Source organism: Plectropomus leopardus, chromosome 13 (genome assembly GCF_026936395.1).
Source record: "Plectropomus leopardus strain MGB_pleo_1.0 chromosome 13, ASM2693639v1, whole genome shotgun sequence".
NCBI lineage: Eukaryota > Metazoa > Chordata > Actinopteri > Perciformes > Serranidae > Plectropomus > Plectropomus leopardus.
The window spans coordinates 14,744,323-14,760,244 of record NC_142188.1 but is presented as its reverse complement, the minus strand read 5'-3'; the positions used below and the strand labels follow the sequence as shown (position 1 = coordinate 14,760,244).

The window sequence follows — 15,922 nt, the reverse complement described above, 5'->3', positions numbered from 1 at the left end:
TTTCTAACACTTTGAAAATTGGACAAACTAGACTGAATACTACACTACACTGTACAATATGAGAGCAGTTTATTTGATGAATGTCAATTGTGAAGGTATATAGAATAAACTATTCATGTTTTCTTAAATTTTGTACATTTGGTCTCACACCTGTATACACGGAAAGTGATAGTCTGCTGCATTTGGGCTGGGCATGATGAGAGACACTATTCTGATATCAGAATACACAGACCTCTCAATCATGCCAGCGATACAAAGATCAAAAAGCCAAGTGTTTCTTTGTAAATAGATGATCATAAAAATTACAAAACCATCTGTTTGAAGTTACAGTTGGGCATTAGGCCTCCTGTAAGTTTTATCATGGGATTAAGGCACATATCAAGTTAATAAACTAAAAGGTCACAACTTTCCTAGCTTTACTGACAACTGACAAGACGCTCTAAATTCGAGCTGATGGGAATGCGCATCAGGCACACACTACTCTGTTTGAGGCAGAACGTAAGGCTCCACCCCCGGGGAAACCCCACTTTTTTAGAGAGTCCAGTAATGAAAGTGAAGAGATGCTGAGAGATTAGATAAAGAGGATCCAGAAACACTAACCAATCAAAGCAGGCTGTATCATGTAAGCATGAGCTAAAAGAAACCCAAAATACAAATATGAACCTGAAAATGAGCATAATATGGGACCTTTGATAAGTTGTGTGTCCAATGTATTATTAAAACTGCAGTATCAACCCTTTTAACAATGTGGCTTTATTATCATGAATTGTTGCTGAATTAAACATGACTGTCTTAGGGCCGGGGCAGAGGCAGAGGCAGGGGCCGTGGTAGAGGTCCGCCAAAGAGGGTTGCATTTAGGGACGAGCCGCCAGAGGATGAAATCGAACAAGCTGAGCCAGCAGAGGGGGGCGAGCCTTCTAAGGCTGCCAAGAAACTGAAGTCTGTCATGAAACTCAGCAAACTCCTGGCGGCCAGCAAGCAACCGTCTGATGCTGGTCCTTCTGGCCCATCTCCATGGAAGAGAGCCAAGATGCTCAAGATGTTTGGTGCCGGGAAGAAGGACAAGGATTACGCCAAACTGATGTCAGCTCGCCGTATTGACAGCCAAGAGAGTCTGACAGGCGGACCAGCAGTTATGGGACCAATCGACAGCAAGTCAGATGCCCGCAGTAAACTCGGCAAAGTTTTCAGGAAAATAAACTTAGGCAACAAGTTGCAGCTTCGGCGGAAGTCGCAGAGTAGTGTGAGTCGAGGCTCGGCCACAGGCAGTGAGAGAGATGAGGAAACCTCACAAGTAGCCAGTGAGGAAGACAAGAAGTCTAAAGTGTCCATTAGTGTGACAGAGAGTGAGCCAGAGGCAGAAGCAAGTGGAAGCAGTAAGGAAAAAGGCTCTGATGAGGAGTCCTCAGAGAAAAGCAGTGTTGACAGAGATTATCTGAAAGTAGATTTAGACCGGGACGATGCCAACGAAAGCACTGTGGACTCCGAGGAAGAGCCAGATGAAGAGCCGGGGGATTCCGATGAGGAGAGCAAGTCCAAATCGGAAGGAGAAGAAACTGAGAGGGAATCTGTCAGCGAGAAAGAATCCGGGACTGAAAGAGAATCAGGGTCAGAGAAAGAGTCAGAGTCTGAGAGGTCATCTGCCACAGAGAGAGAATCAGAAACTGAAAAAGAGTCCGAGTCTGAGAAAGAAACAGAATCAGGAACAGGCACAGCAACAGAGAAGGAGACAAGTACAGAAAAGGAATCAGGGACAGAGAGAGACTCGGATGAAGAGTCTGAGGAGGAAGAGGCATCAGGGAGCACCAGAGAAAGTGGGTCTTCTGCCCGCTCTTCCATGAGATCGTCAGTTACTGAGGCCAGCAAGGGGAGCAGTGCTTCAGGCAGTGGCAGTGGCAGTGGCAGTGGCAGTAGGAGTGGGAGTGGTAGTATTAGCAGCCGTGGTACCACAGAAAGTGAAAGTGCAAGTGAGAGTGGCAGTGGTACCGCCAGCAGTGCTGCATCTTTATCTGGCTCAAGCGTTAGGTCATCACAAAGAACCAGATCATCAGGAAGCGCAGTAACCTCAGAGAAGTCCAGTGAAGAACTCAGTGAGGCTGAGTCGGGGACAGGGACAGCCAGCGAGGCAGAGGCAGAGTCAGCATCAGTGTCAGAAAGTGAAGGCTCCTTGTCTCGAGGGTCCAGCCAGAGGACAAAGTCTGGGTCAGAATCGGGTGGAGGGTCTTCTTCTGGCAGCCAGATGACAGATCAGAGTTCTTTAGGCAGCGAGGAGAGTTCAGCTGGTTCTCGGTCCACCGGTGGCAGCCGGCATTCCCGTAAATCCATCCTGAGCCGCGGATCTGAGGACACAATCACAGAAGAGAGTGAGGAAGAGGATGAGGAAGAATCTGAGACTGCTGATGAGAGCAAAGAGTCAGCCAGCGAGCTTAGTGATGACACATCGCCTGCAAAATCGAGGGCGCTGTCTGGAGACCCTGGGCCCTCTGCCCGTTACACTGGTCCCCCATACAGCTCTGAGATCAGAAGCATCGGTGACACCTCTGTAGAAACATACGGAGGACTGTCCCCTATCACTGAGGTGGATGAGGACGCCATCTCTTCAGACAAATCTTCAGCCGGTGTCTCCGGATCAGAGAGTGCATCGAAGGACTCGGGAGAAACAGAAGCAACGTCAGACACTGATTCAGAGTCTGAAGGAAACTCAACTGCCTTCTAGAGAGATATATTGTCCACTGCGAAGTAAGAGTGAATAAAATCAATTACCCTTGCATGGGAGTGAAGAAATATTGCTTTCCACTACAGAGTGTTTCAAACATCCACTTTTTCCTCATTTCCCCTAAGCGAGGAAAAACTTTGGTGGTTTCCTGCTGCAAAATACACCTTTGACTTATTCTTCTCTTTGATGTTTCCTGGGTGTGATTTCATGCTTTTACTTTCTCTATGACATCATGCTCTTGTTGCTGCTGTGAGATTTTGCATGTTGCAATACTATCTGCTTTGACTCAATCTTTTCCTGGATATTGAAATGATGACTTTATATAGCATTACTCCAATCCATAGAAAAATTGGATTTCTCACAATAAATTATTTTCTAAGACAGAACTGCAGATGCTTGATCATAAATAAGGGTTATGCTTGTTTTCTGAGGATATTTTGTGACTAGGGGTGGGCTATATGGCCTAAAATAGTATCACAATATTTCAGGGATTTATTTTTTATTTTTTTATAAAAGCGTTATTCTAGAAGATCTGACAAAATACAGGGAAAAAAAATGTTCATCAGTATTTCAGGAACAGACATTTGCAACAAAATAAGTGTATATTTTTTACATGTAAGCATAAATGTAACAGTTTGTACTCAGATATTTAGTAAAAAACAAAATAAAAATTATTTCTCATTTCCTTAGCTATAAACAACAACAGTAACTCCAGTCTGACTCAAGTCCAAGTCATGTGACTTGAGTCCACACATCTAGTTTATGAGTTTTGTCGAAGGCATCTTTGTTTCAGTACATGATAGTCGAGTATTTTTCTGGGACAAGAGAGTAAATTATGGTGAGAAATCCCTTTGAATTCTGTGATCTTGGTACCTGGTGTATACTTTTTTTCCCCTGTTTACTTTTCCTTTTGAAAATAAGCAATATATTGACCTTGACCCCTTCTGTACTCCTCAGGCTGGCAAAAAGAAGCGCATCAAGCTAGTGGTAGATCGGGAGACCAATGAGACCACCTCCACAGGAGAGGAGAGCACCACAGAGACCCAGCGAAACCGACTCCCAAACAGTCACAGCAACATCAATGGGAACATCTACCTCGCACAGAACGGCACTATCGTCCGAACAAGGCGGACACCCCACCCTAACAACTTGAAGCTGGGCTCTCCATGCCGGCTCGCTAAGCATTTTAAAAAACTCGACAAATTGGGCGTGACTCATGAAGAACCCCCTCCCATTATTAGCATTGACGGCACAGGAAACAACACGGAAAACGGAACGGGTACATGTGTTCCCTCTAACGTGGACGTCAACCTCAACACTCGGTCCTCCTGTGGCTCCCTGAGATCCACCATCACAGAGCTTAAAAGTTTTGGGTCCAAAACCAATATGGCCAAGGCTTTGATTGACAGAAACAGCAGCGGTCCATTTGTCAGTGAGGAGCAAGAGACTTCTGTTGACAACCCCAAGGATAGTAGGGAGACGCTGGAGTCCCACAGTGACCACACGTTATCAGATGAGGAGGAGTTGTGGATGGGACCCTGGAACAGCCTGCACATACCAATGACAAAACTCTGACTGACCATGCGGAAAACTAATTTGCTTTTTTGTTATTTTCATATTTTTATCATGTTTTTTTTTTTTTTTGTTAAGAAAATTATCTTTGAAAAAATGATTGTGTGCCTCAACTGGATAAACTCCAATCACTGTCTACAACAAGTGATTGGTGTTATAGTCAAATTTTATTTAACCCTATTAAGTTAAAGCTTTCTTGTACCAAGTGTTTTTCAAAGACAGGGCTATAACAGATGGGAACACAGAGCTGCAAGGCAATGAGTGCCTCAAAGAAATCTGAAATTTTATGTGAACCGTGCTTGACTGTAATTTTAATTCTTTATTCACAGAAGATGGGCCTCTTTTATGGAGTGATTCCATTTTTTGCTTTCTTTTCTGAGCCTTGGTTTGTTATTTTTAATCTTGAAACAGATCACAAAGAAATCGTCATTCATTTCACTAAAGATGTTTCCAGAGAAATCACAGTGAACATTTGAAGAAATTATGATTATAGAGTCTATGATAAAGTAAAAGATTATTTTGCTAATATCATTTTACTTGCAAATAATTAAGATTGTCATTGATTATTTTATGTTGTGATCACTTGACAATGTTTTTGAAAAATTTCTGGAGAATATATGAAATTATTTTTGTCTATTTTGTATCTAACAGAGATGAAGAATCTAACATATGACATTAAAGACATAATACCCACATGACTGTCACTGCTGTATTTCAACAGTGAGGTATGACACTGTGGTCATAGTGTTTTTATATGGACATTTGTAATGACAGAGTGTGGTATTTTCAACCCCTTTACATGACGCAGATTCACAATAATTTATTAACAGACGCATCAGAACCTCAGTATGAGGCAAAAGGACTACAAAAAAATGTACTGGATTCAAAGTTCAAGTTCTAACCTATTTTTATGTGTATTGTGAAGCATAACTGCAAGCCTTGACTATTCCTGCTGCTGCATCATAACCTTTATGTCAAGGTGCTTTAACAGTGTGCATAATGTTCCAAGCAGCTCACAGTTTTGGAAATATTAAAGTGCACCATTGTGTGTCTTTATGACAATGTGAAGAATGCTCAAGTTCTGAAGATGCAGTCCTTGAATTTCATAATGGGGATGAAAGTTGAATATAAGGTAGTGCACAGCAGTGAACTCAGCAGTTAGCTCATAAAAATACGATGTCTGCAGAGAGATGTCTGTCAGAATGAGGCCTTCTCCGTGCAGTGGGCTTCCTCTGTAAGGAAGAGCAATGACAGGTCACCAAACATGGGGATATGGATAGTTACTGTATCGCTGAAAGCAGTGGGAAGTCTGCCAGAAAGTCTGAGGAACTGACAGTCTTCTTGAGCCCACTCTCTCACCTGTCAACACAAACTGCAAAAAAAGAAGAGAAAAATGTGTTTTTAAAGATGGCATTGATTACATCCAAAAAGGCGGCGGAAATCCCTTGCACATTCTCTTCATTTGTGTCTTGGTTTGTCGGAGATTGACACATCTAACACATCCGGAATGACATTTACAAAAAGTGTCCTGCAGTCAATCAAACTGTGAGAATGCCAATCAAGTTCACAGAGCTCTTTGGAGGCTGAAGTTCAGACAGGAGCAGGAGCTGAATGCCAGGGTGAAGTAGCTTGAAAAGCTACTCAGAAAATAGGTCAGGAGGGAACCTTGTTCGCACCACAACAAGCCCGCTGTCCTAAAGGATCAAAACAAACCTCTGCGCAATGCTGATGGAAGCAAAACAAAATATGGAAGGAAGAGCTGAAAAAAAAGCATTAAGATCAGCCTGTTTTGTCAGTTGTGTCTTTTTTAACTGTTAAATGTGTGACGTCTTGTGCAGATTAATTTTTGGGTGTGCACAGACAAGAACAGGGTCTCTGTAGTGTTCACTGTCTATCAACAGCCACCTGCTCTATTCTGCATGCTCTAAGGAACTGCCACTGCTGACAGGAGAACGGCACTGTAGAAACCCTGTTCAGGGCTCCAGATCATGCCATTTTTGGCAACCTGCATTGTACATATTATTTGACAAAGCCTTAAATTAGAGCAAAAAAGCAGCAGCCAGAAAGAAAAATAATTAGCAACAGATATGAAATGCATCCGTGCCCTCGTCTTCCCAAATACAAGGACGTACTTTACCAATCTCTTTTTGGAATACCTGATGAATTGGATTAAATCTGGCCGAAGGACTAATGGAAGCATTTCTACTGAGGATTTCCATCTGTCACAGGATTATGACCCAAGACTTTTTTCACCTTGATCATTTCACTTAGTAAATTAAATTACAGCACTAAGAATGGCTTGAGAGGACCCACAATCCAATGTCTTCTCAAATGGGATTTATTTGTCATTTGCATTTTATATTTTTAAACAAAGTTGTCAAAAGATAAAATGTTGCACACTGCCAAAAAAAATATTAAGCAGATCTATTAGTTTAGTTACTGTTCATTGTTACAACAATCTGATTATCTGTCATAGGCTCATGTAGACAAGAGTCAAGAAAAAGAAAGTGATAATTTGCCTAATGCAATGACCTGCTGTGATCTACAGAAAACTACAGTCATCACAAAGTTTTGGACAGGTACATCAAAGCTAAATTAGGTCATATTAATAATAACCTTAAAAAAGACAGATTGTAATTGGGCAAAAACAAGAAGATAAATGTGGGGAGGCATTAAGTTTACTGAAATAAAAATCCAATCTTATTAAATTCAGCCCAATAATGCAAGAGCTGCTAAGCAAGATGAGAAAACTTCAAAATCTAGTCCATTAAAACTTGATGTTAAAAACATTTTCACAATGCCAAAATTTCCTGCCTTGCAAGAAAAATGACAGAAAAATATATTTAATTGGAATGTAGGCCACTGATGCTTATTGCTTTAGTTAACAGTTCAGTTCCAAAGACATCCTCGAAAATATTAATTTGGTATTTGACATGTAAGGTTGCAAAAATATAATTCTCATCTCCCCGTCCATCTTAATTGTGGGACCAAATCATATTATTTGACATGCAAAAGTTATGAAACATACTGTCTCCTACTGTATCTTTGATCAGATTCTGTAATTTGGAAAATGGCCAGAGATTTTTGTTATCCTACTGGAGTTGCATTATATTTCAGTTTTAATTGTGGCAAGTTTATCTGTATAATTCTTTTTTACTCTTATATGTGTTCTTATGACCTTCTCTGTAATGATATTTGATTGAATATAGATGTAACATTGATGCATCACAGTTTTTGAGCCATGCCAACACAGCTCTGTGAATGGCTATGCCAGACTGTCAGTCCACAACTTTTGTCCAGGCTGAAATATTTCAACCACTAACAGATGTTTGTCTTGACATTTTGTACAGACATCCATCTCCCCCGATGGATTCATCTTAATGACTTTTGTGATCATCTGACTTTTCCTCTAGTGCCACCAGCAGGTCAAACCTCTCAGTTCTCCAGTGAAATATTTTAATATTTGCCTGATAGAATAGCAAAAAATGTAGTACAGACAGGAATATTTCTGAGATGACGGACTGGTGATCCCCTGACTTTTTTTTAGTGTCACTATGGAATTGACATTCGTGGGTTCGTCTGCTATTGATGTTCTGGGACACCGCAACCCACGTTAGATGTCAACAAAGGCTCATTGTTGGGTCTAGACAACGAAACCACGTGCCATAGTCAACAAAAGCACATGGTTAAGATTATGCAGCATAAGGACGTCCCCCCCCAAGAATCGCCACCTTAACGCGGTGGAGGGGTTTGCGTGTCCCTGTGATCCTGGGAGCTGTGTTGTCGGGGGCGTTAGCTCCTGGTAGGGTCTCCCAAGGCAAAGTGGTCCCAGGGGAGGGACCAGACAAAGAGCGATTCATGAAGACTCTGATGACACCTTTTCTCATCAGCCTCAGTTACACTTTGTTTTTAGCACTGTTTATAAAGATGGGTAATGCATCTTCATTTCCTCCCAATTTTTAGTTATCCCAGATCTTGCTCTAGTGATGTCATTTGGAGCCAGGATATGTGCAGTAGCGTATCATATACACATCCAACCAATAACAAGCAGTGCCACTGATAGCGAGCGCACAGACTGAGACACAAAGCTGTCAGTCTTGACATAATACCTCCTTTTTATGGCATCAAATAACTCACCATAACTTAACTTATCAAAAAAATGAACATTTGAATATATAGCGTTGTGATAAGAATTACTTTAAATGACAGAGACCATCTTTGGGAAAAATGTATTTTAGGTGTACTTTGTGTTTGTAGTTTGGCCCATATCCTATCCACTGTTATGGGAGTAGGGTTTATGATCTGTACTGCATCCAACCACTAAGGGACAGTTGAGATGTTTTGGCTTCATTTTTGGGGAGCTGGCATGTCATCCATTTTTATATACAATCTATGGTGCTAATTAGCTAAAGTTAGCATACTAAAGTGCTTAACGAAGACAATTTCAACATTGTACCTGTTAAACATGTTCAACATGTAAGCAAAGTGAGCATTGGCATTAACTCAAAGCACTGCTGTGCCTCAGTACAGCATCACAGAGGCTAGTGTGGCTTTAAGCTCTTAGTTTTTTTTGAAAATGTGTCCCTGTGAACTTCCTCATAAAAAGATTTCACTACTGTTGTAACATGAATGCAGCTATTCAGGTGGGTTTCCTATTTTCCCAAACATGTACTGTTGAGATTATGACAGTTTGTACAAATGGGTGACATCTGCAGTGATATGCCTTCTGTTTTGGTGTCTGTAAATTGTTATGAGTAATCTGAGCTTCATAGTAAACAAGATATGTAGAAATTCAGTTTTATGAAGTAGTAGAGCAGTATTTCTATACCCCTGTATCATATAATCTTCACCTCAGGGTTCATTTAAATGTATTTACACATCCTGCTAAACAGGTTCTGCCATTGTTTGTGTTTATGCGAAGTCATTTTCTGAAGCAGTAATTCTGTAACAGACCTGCAGATGTAAATCACGACACAGACATACTGCTGTGCTTCACAGAGATTCATAAATCTCAAAAGGTTTTATGAAGGGCCATTATTCATACAGCAGGGAGTCTTCAAAGTTAGTAATGCGGTGTATGCACCAAACAATGGTATGGACTCTTACTCCGTCTCTATGCTAACTTGTGACAGTTTGCTTATTCTAATTGGTCTTTCGAGGCTTTGTTCCTGGCCCTTAGTTTAATCAGCGCAACAAGCTCATGCATGCATTCAGATACACCCGACGCCCTCTTTAACGAGTGAACAAATTCATTGGCTTGCTGAGGATGTAGTATCGCTGCAGCAGCAGACGGAGCCACACAGCTCCTGATATGTTAACATTCAATTTGACAGGAAGAAGAAGTGGGAGCAACTTCACAGAAATGCATCAATATTAAATCACCTTATGATCAAATATTCATAGTGAATGTAAAATAGAAACATCCGCTCAATAGGAATCGGGATTCAGATTTTTTTTTCTTTTTTACAATATACAAGTGCCAGTGGTCTGATGTGTATCAACCCATTGGAATAATGATTCCCTGCTGGCATTGTTGGAACGCATGTATTATGCCATCTTATTGACGACACATGAATTATGTTCTGGACATCATGCCCGCTCTATGGGTCAAAAAAAGGTTATGTAGTCCTGATGCTATTGCAAAGAATGTAACTCCTATTAACATCACTAATGTTTAAAAACAATATCCACATTTGGGGTATGTTTTGCTCTCAGGGTCATGAATCATTTTCTGTACACAGGCAAATTGAACATTTTTTGGACACTGATTGAAACCTTGGAAATACTGCAACAAAACACAGCATTCACAACTGTCCAGAATGAAACAAGTCCTAATTAATATCCCTTTCCACCAAATTTAGTGTGTGCATGCAGGTTTATTAAACATAAGTAAACCCGCTTAAAATAGACTATGAACTCCTTTCCCATTGACAGTGGAGCAGGGCTGTGTACACTGCTCTGAAGCGGTGTGTGTGTGTGTGTGTGTTTGTGTGTGTGTATATACATATATATATATATGTGCATGCTGGATGTCCCAGACAGGCTGGAGAACAGGCAAACAGTAAAAAAGCAGCACGGTGGCCGGTGAAAACTTTATGGTGGTTACTTCTCCTTATATATATATCTCTTTCTTATTCAGTCTTCCTTTCAAACAGTGCAGACTAATTTGGATCGATGTTTTAGCTCTGCTTACATGGAGACAGGGAGTCATTGCATCTCGCTGGTTAAGGAGCTAAAATTAACGTCTTCACCTGCTTGTTGTGTTTCCGTCGAAGCCAGACGCAGCTGGAGGTGATAAATACCTCTGCCTACTGCAGAGTCAATTGACGCGGGTGTGACTGCAGATTGTACACATTACCTTTAGATTAAAAAGCCAGATGTTAGCAAGTATAAGCAGGTTTTTTTGTGCAGTAGAAATGAGGCTTATTTAGACTTGACACAGTAATAAGATTAGTGTTTGATTTGTAGACCCCCCATTTGTTGAACTTTACTCTTGAGTGTGTGTGAAAAAGCAAATACGGCAGCCCCACTTTTATCACACGTAAATACTGCATGTCATAAATGTGTAAAGAGATGTTTGATAGCTGAAGCCATAACATAGGCATGCAGATTGGATTTTCTGTGTGCACAGGAGGAGTGGCTAATATATTAATACCATTTCCACTTGCTCAGGAATGTGCTTCCCAGATACAGGTTAGCACTGTTCTCATTCCAAGTCCACTGGCGAGCCTCCTGAGTTTCACCTATTAGCATAGCCTATATGGGATATCCTGGCCTACAGCAGGCAATATGGTAATCTACCCATGACTCATTCGAAAGGAGATTATCACAAATCCCCAACGGAGGCAAGAGAAACTCCTCATAATACCTATCTGTCACCATTGCTCATTGCATGCCTAGACCTGGAGGGCAGGACTCTTCGTTTCCTCAAAAATGAAATGATCCATTTCACTACTTTAGTCTTGGAGGTCACATGTTCATTTACTTTTGCCAGATGTGTTGAGGGCAGCTAAAGACGAGAAGAAATAAAATCAACCATGTTCCAATCCTGAGCCAAAATACAGAAAAAGTGAATTGTGTGTTTTGAAAACTCCACAGCTACTGGTGAAATTACAGCTCATGCCATGCATCTGCTGTGTCATTATTTTTGTTGTGCAGTGAACTCTGGCTTTTTACTCATTAAACTAGATCCGATCTGCCCTGCAGCCAGCACAGGGACAGATGGGAATAGTTCAATCCTGCAGGGAAGACTGGGGCTGGTCGCAGGTTGGTTATTACAGCAGAGCCACATTAGAGGGTGCTGTGTGATACTGTTTATTCCAAACACACCATCTGGTGCAGGGGTCATTTCTTTGATAAACAGCAAAGCTGTGAGGTGAAGGTCTTTTTTTTTTTTTTTACAAGTTTAAGCTTTGATGAGTTTCTTTGAATTCAAACAAGGTGCATGCTGGTAGTTTTTCTGATTCTGGGGTTTTGATAAAGACACTGGTACAGTACAGGATGCTGTGATCGCTGTTAAATGTTAGGCTGTTCCCAGTGGCCTAAAGTCATTCAGCAGTGACAATAACGAGCAGATGGTGGAATTGTAATCTTTGAAATGTAACAATTGAAACAGAAACTGATATCTGTATAAAATATGTATAAACGTATTATGTTGTCGGTCCAATAGACCAGATAATAGAGTTTTATAAATGTTAACCATGGCAAATCTGTCCAAATATTGGACATACCGTGTTGAACTACCAGCTCTGGGTCTTATAACAATTAGCTCAGGCATTTCCAAGCTAGGGTTTAAGACCCCTAATAGGTGTTGCAAGGCAAATCTGAGGGGTCTCCAGGCGATTAACAGCACAGGGACCAGAAAAATTACACAAAGTTATGTTTATTTTTCTGAGCTTTTTAGCTGCAGCCAGCAATTCTGTGGCTCACTCGCTCGCATGGTTAGACCATCCTTTGGCCGCCACAACTTTTGCCCTAGGAGGCTGAAGTTTGGAGGTCAAGTGTTTGTGTGTGAAGGTGTGCATTTGTATTCATGCCAGCTGGCTAAAACAGGGGATGACAATAACTTTTCTTGTAAAAAAAAAAAAAAAGCGCAACTTCCAACTGGTTTCACAGACTTGCTTAAGATTTTGTTGAAAGATTGTTTAAGAGCCGATAAAGGACAGCTGACTTCCTGTTCATACCAACTGGTAAAACATGGGCAATTCATAAATGCATGCGTGAATAAAACTGAATAATTCTCTAAAGCAGGGAAACTTAATTTTCATTGCTTGAGGGCCACTTTTGCAAAATTGCAAAAAAGCAGCTCTATGTATGTTTCTAGGATTTTAGGACATTTATAGGATTTTAGTAAATTTCTCAGATTTTAGGACATTTATAGGATTTTAGGATATTTCTGGGATTTTAAGAGATTTCTATGATTTTTGGACGTTTCTGATTTTAGGATTTTAGGACTTTAGAGGCTTAGCTAGGATCTCTGTTGGAGGTGCTGCTGTTCTTCCACTATCACTTTTTTTATACACAAGCTCTATTTTGATGCTGTTTTAAGTACTCTAGGAAATGGGAAATAGGAAATGGTTGGAAGGGCCACCCAGTACCCTGTCTGGGGCCAGATTTGGCCCATGGGTCATAAGATGAGCATCGCTGCTTGAGAGCATTGCCTTTCTTATTGCTGATCTGGCGTCTTTGTCACTTAAGACTGTCTTCAGTAAAGCCATGTAGGGCTTTTGGAATGGCCCTTATGGCCACACGGAGTGTAACCATGCCATGTTGATTGCATTTCCACTATCACTTAAAATGAGCTGAGTTGTGCCAAGTTGCTAGAAATGGACCATCTCTTCAGTTGGCTCTGTGCGGGCCCTGTTGCCTTCGAGCTGGTTGTGATGTTGTCAGATGGACTTCCTCGTCATTTGATTTGGCATCACCATTCAGCAACAATTCAGCAACATGTTTATAGCCTCTGTTGCTAGATGATGCTAAATGCCACGCAAAATCAAAACAACAGCCTGAAAATCCATGATGATAGTCAAACCAAGTGAGCATGCGTAAAGCGCTAATGATGTTTCCCTTGCTGTGCATCCCTCACAGCCAAGGTTTGTTGACAGACTTTAAAATGTTTTCTTGGTATGATGTGTCCACACAGAAACAGATATAGCCAGAGACAGTGCCAAGCGGCTCATCAATATGCTAATAACTTTCTAATCAGCTATATCCAGAGGGGCCTGTAGCTTTGTAACAGCACTTTCAGTTCAGTCCAGATCCTTTTCTCTTTAATTCGGACTTGACCTCTCTTTAAATGTGAGCTGCAAGTTTAAATGAGATTCTGGTCAGGTGATCAGGGAAGGGAGTGCTGCAGATTTTTATGTACCTTTAACAGAACCATAATAGTGATGGTTCTTTTTCCATGTTTGTGTGTAGGAAGCTCATGGATTATAGATTGCACTGCTTACAATTGCCAAAGACAAGACTGGGATATTAGGACAGACCATGCGCAGATTGTGTGTTACTGTGTGAATATTATAAAAATAGAAATACAATTATATTTGCAAACAATTAGCACTAGAATGTAAATATTTAAAATGATAAATATGTGTAATGTGCTGAGTGTGTAAACTGTGTATGAATATAAAACTATGTGCTTCATGCTACAATATAATGTTTAATATGTCAAGTTAGAAATATAAAATATGTGTTTGATGCTACATTGCACAAACAATATATACATACGTGTAACATGTTAATTATAGCCTACATTCAAGAGTTGGAAAAAATATGCCATGTTTAAATAACTGCACAGAGGATTGTTGTAATTAATTTATTTCATCAGTTATTGCAGTTAAGACTGTGTATAAAGAATTATTGCACCTTAAAAAATGATCACACAGTTGAAATATAATAAATAAATTATGGATTATAATTGAAGATGGGTGAATTAAGTCCAAGTGCTAGTCTATTGACTCAGACACTGTTAGGGAGGAGTTAAAAATTGGATTCTTAAGGAGAAAATTGCGATTCATTTGAACTTAGCCGAAGCAAGCCCATTGCTACTACTGTGCTGTGATGTCAGTATCTTTGAGATATCCCTTTAAGTTAAAATCTGTCTAAAATCTTTGAATATATTTTCTGAAATGCAGGGGCTCTGAAACGCTACATGACCTCAAAACCACAGAAGCAACCAACCTTGGTGGTCTACTCTCCACGTTAAAAGGATCTCTATAAGAAAAGGTGCACACAGCTTTAAGACTGATCACTTATCTCATTCTCAAGATGAAAACCACAGATAGAGGTATGTATTGTCCTTGCTTCATCAGTACTAAATTAGGTTACATACTGCATTTTATTGTTCCTGTGCCCTTCTTTGTATTGCTTACGCAGCGAGACACTTATTGAGTTTGATGTTTTTGCTGCTTTTGATAGTTCATTAATCCTGTTGACAAGTGATGGCATTGTTGTAGCTCTGGCCTGTACTGATCGATGCTAAATTCATCAAAGCTTCCCCATCGTCCCTAACTCGATTAACCACACTTAAGTCCAATTCATAATCATTCTACAAATTCTCTGCAGGGCACTCAGAAGCCACTAATTTCACTGGTGATCAATTTGACTCTCACCTTTTTTTAGTTTTGCCCAGCAGCTCAGCCACCTGTAAAGATTACACTTAACCCGGCTTCTTCACATTTCAGCACATCACTGCTTGCTAATTAGATTTCCTCTGGAGTGCGGTGGAGTTGAAAACTCTGATCAGAGAGATAGTAAGAGAAGCCAACTGAGAATAACTTTAGGAATCCCTGCATGACCCTGTGGAAGCATCCAAAACTGTTAATCCTTCTGAGAGACACCCTGAGAAATGATAAATGTCCAGAAAGAACATCACAAGCTTTTAAAGGAACCAAGTATTTGCAGCAAAATTGAATTTAATCATCACTTCTCACAAGCTGTTCCCATGCAGGACTTGCATCATGTACTTCTTTTACCCTGCCATTGTTGGCAGCAGTAACATTTCCATGGGTTCATGTATATTTCCTTTGCCTTTACTCCTCCTGAAAAGTGAACTTATATAATGTCATAGTTATGAAATGCTAATTATTTTTCTGGGTGTTTCTCCCGTCAGTTAGAACATTTGATTTTCACATCATACAAAGAGAGGTGGTAGAGAGGTGATAATGAATACTGGGATGATTCAGAAATGTAGTGTTATTTGCTTATGATACATTAGTCACTGTTAGATAAATCAGTGGCTAGCTATCATTTTGGCATTGTCGGAGAAGACAGTTAAAAAAATGTTACACATTAAAATCTGACAAGTTGATTTTACTTAAAATATTCTTAGAAACTGACATACTGTACATATAACAATTAATGTAAACCTTTGTTTACTTTATATTTAAGTGTTACGTTTACTTGAAATTTAGCTGTATTTACTTAATTTGTGAAGTTGTTGCAATTTAAAATTGACATGTGAAATTACCTTATTCTTTCTTAAATTTTTAAACTTCAGTAAACCGTAAACAGTAAAGTCCTACTTAAGTTGATCATGAAAAATTTTGCCGATGATGAAGTTATGATATCTACGAGTTCTGTTTTGTTAACATGTTTAAGAAAATAAAAATTAAAAAAAAACTAGTTTGCAATTAT

General features: G+C 40.1%; 1 protein-coding gene and 1 long non-coding RNA gene across 2 annotated transcripts in view; both read left to right on the top strand.

Annotated features, from left to right (window-relative positions):
- LOC121954395 (protocadherin-15-like) overlaps positions 1-3,815 on the top strand; it is a 255,337-nt gene extending 251,522 nt beyond the window's left edge. The window contains exons 38-39 of the mRNA XM_088086315.1: positions 797-2,739; positions 3,674-3,815. Coding sequence (XP_087942441.1) covers positions 797-2,716 — 1,920 coding nt within the window. The 3' untranslated portion in view covers positions 2,717-2,739; positions 3,674-3,815. The remainder of the gene's footprint in view (positions 1-796; positions 2,740-3,673) is intronic.
- A 6,603-nt stretch (positions 3,816-10,418) lies between these two features.
- LOC148187681 (uncharacterized) overlaps positions 10,419-15,922 on the top strand; it is a 28,594-nt gene continuing 23,090 nt past the window's right edge. Inside the window, exon 1 of the long non-coding RNA XR_015778415.1 lies at positions 10,419-14,573. This is a non-coding gene — a long non-coding RNA (uncharacterized LOC148187681). The remainder of the gene's footprint in view (positions 14,574-15,922) is intronic.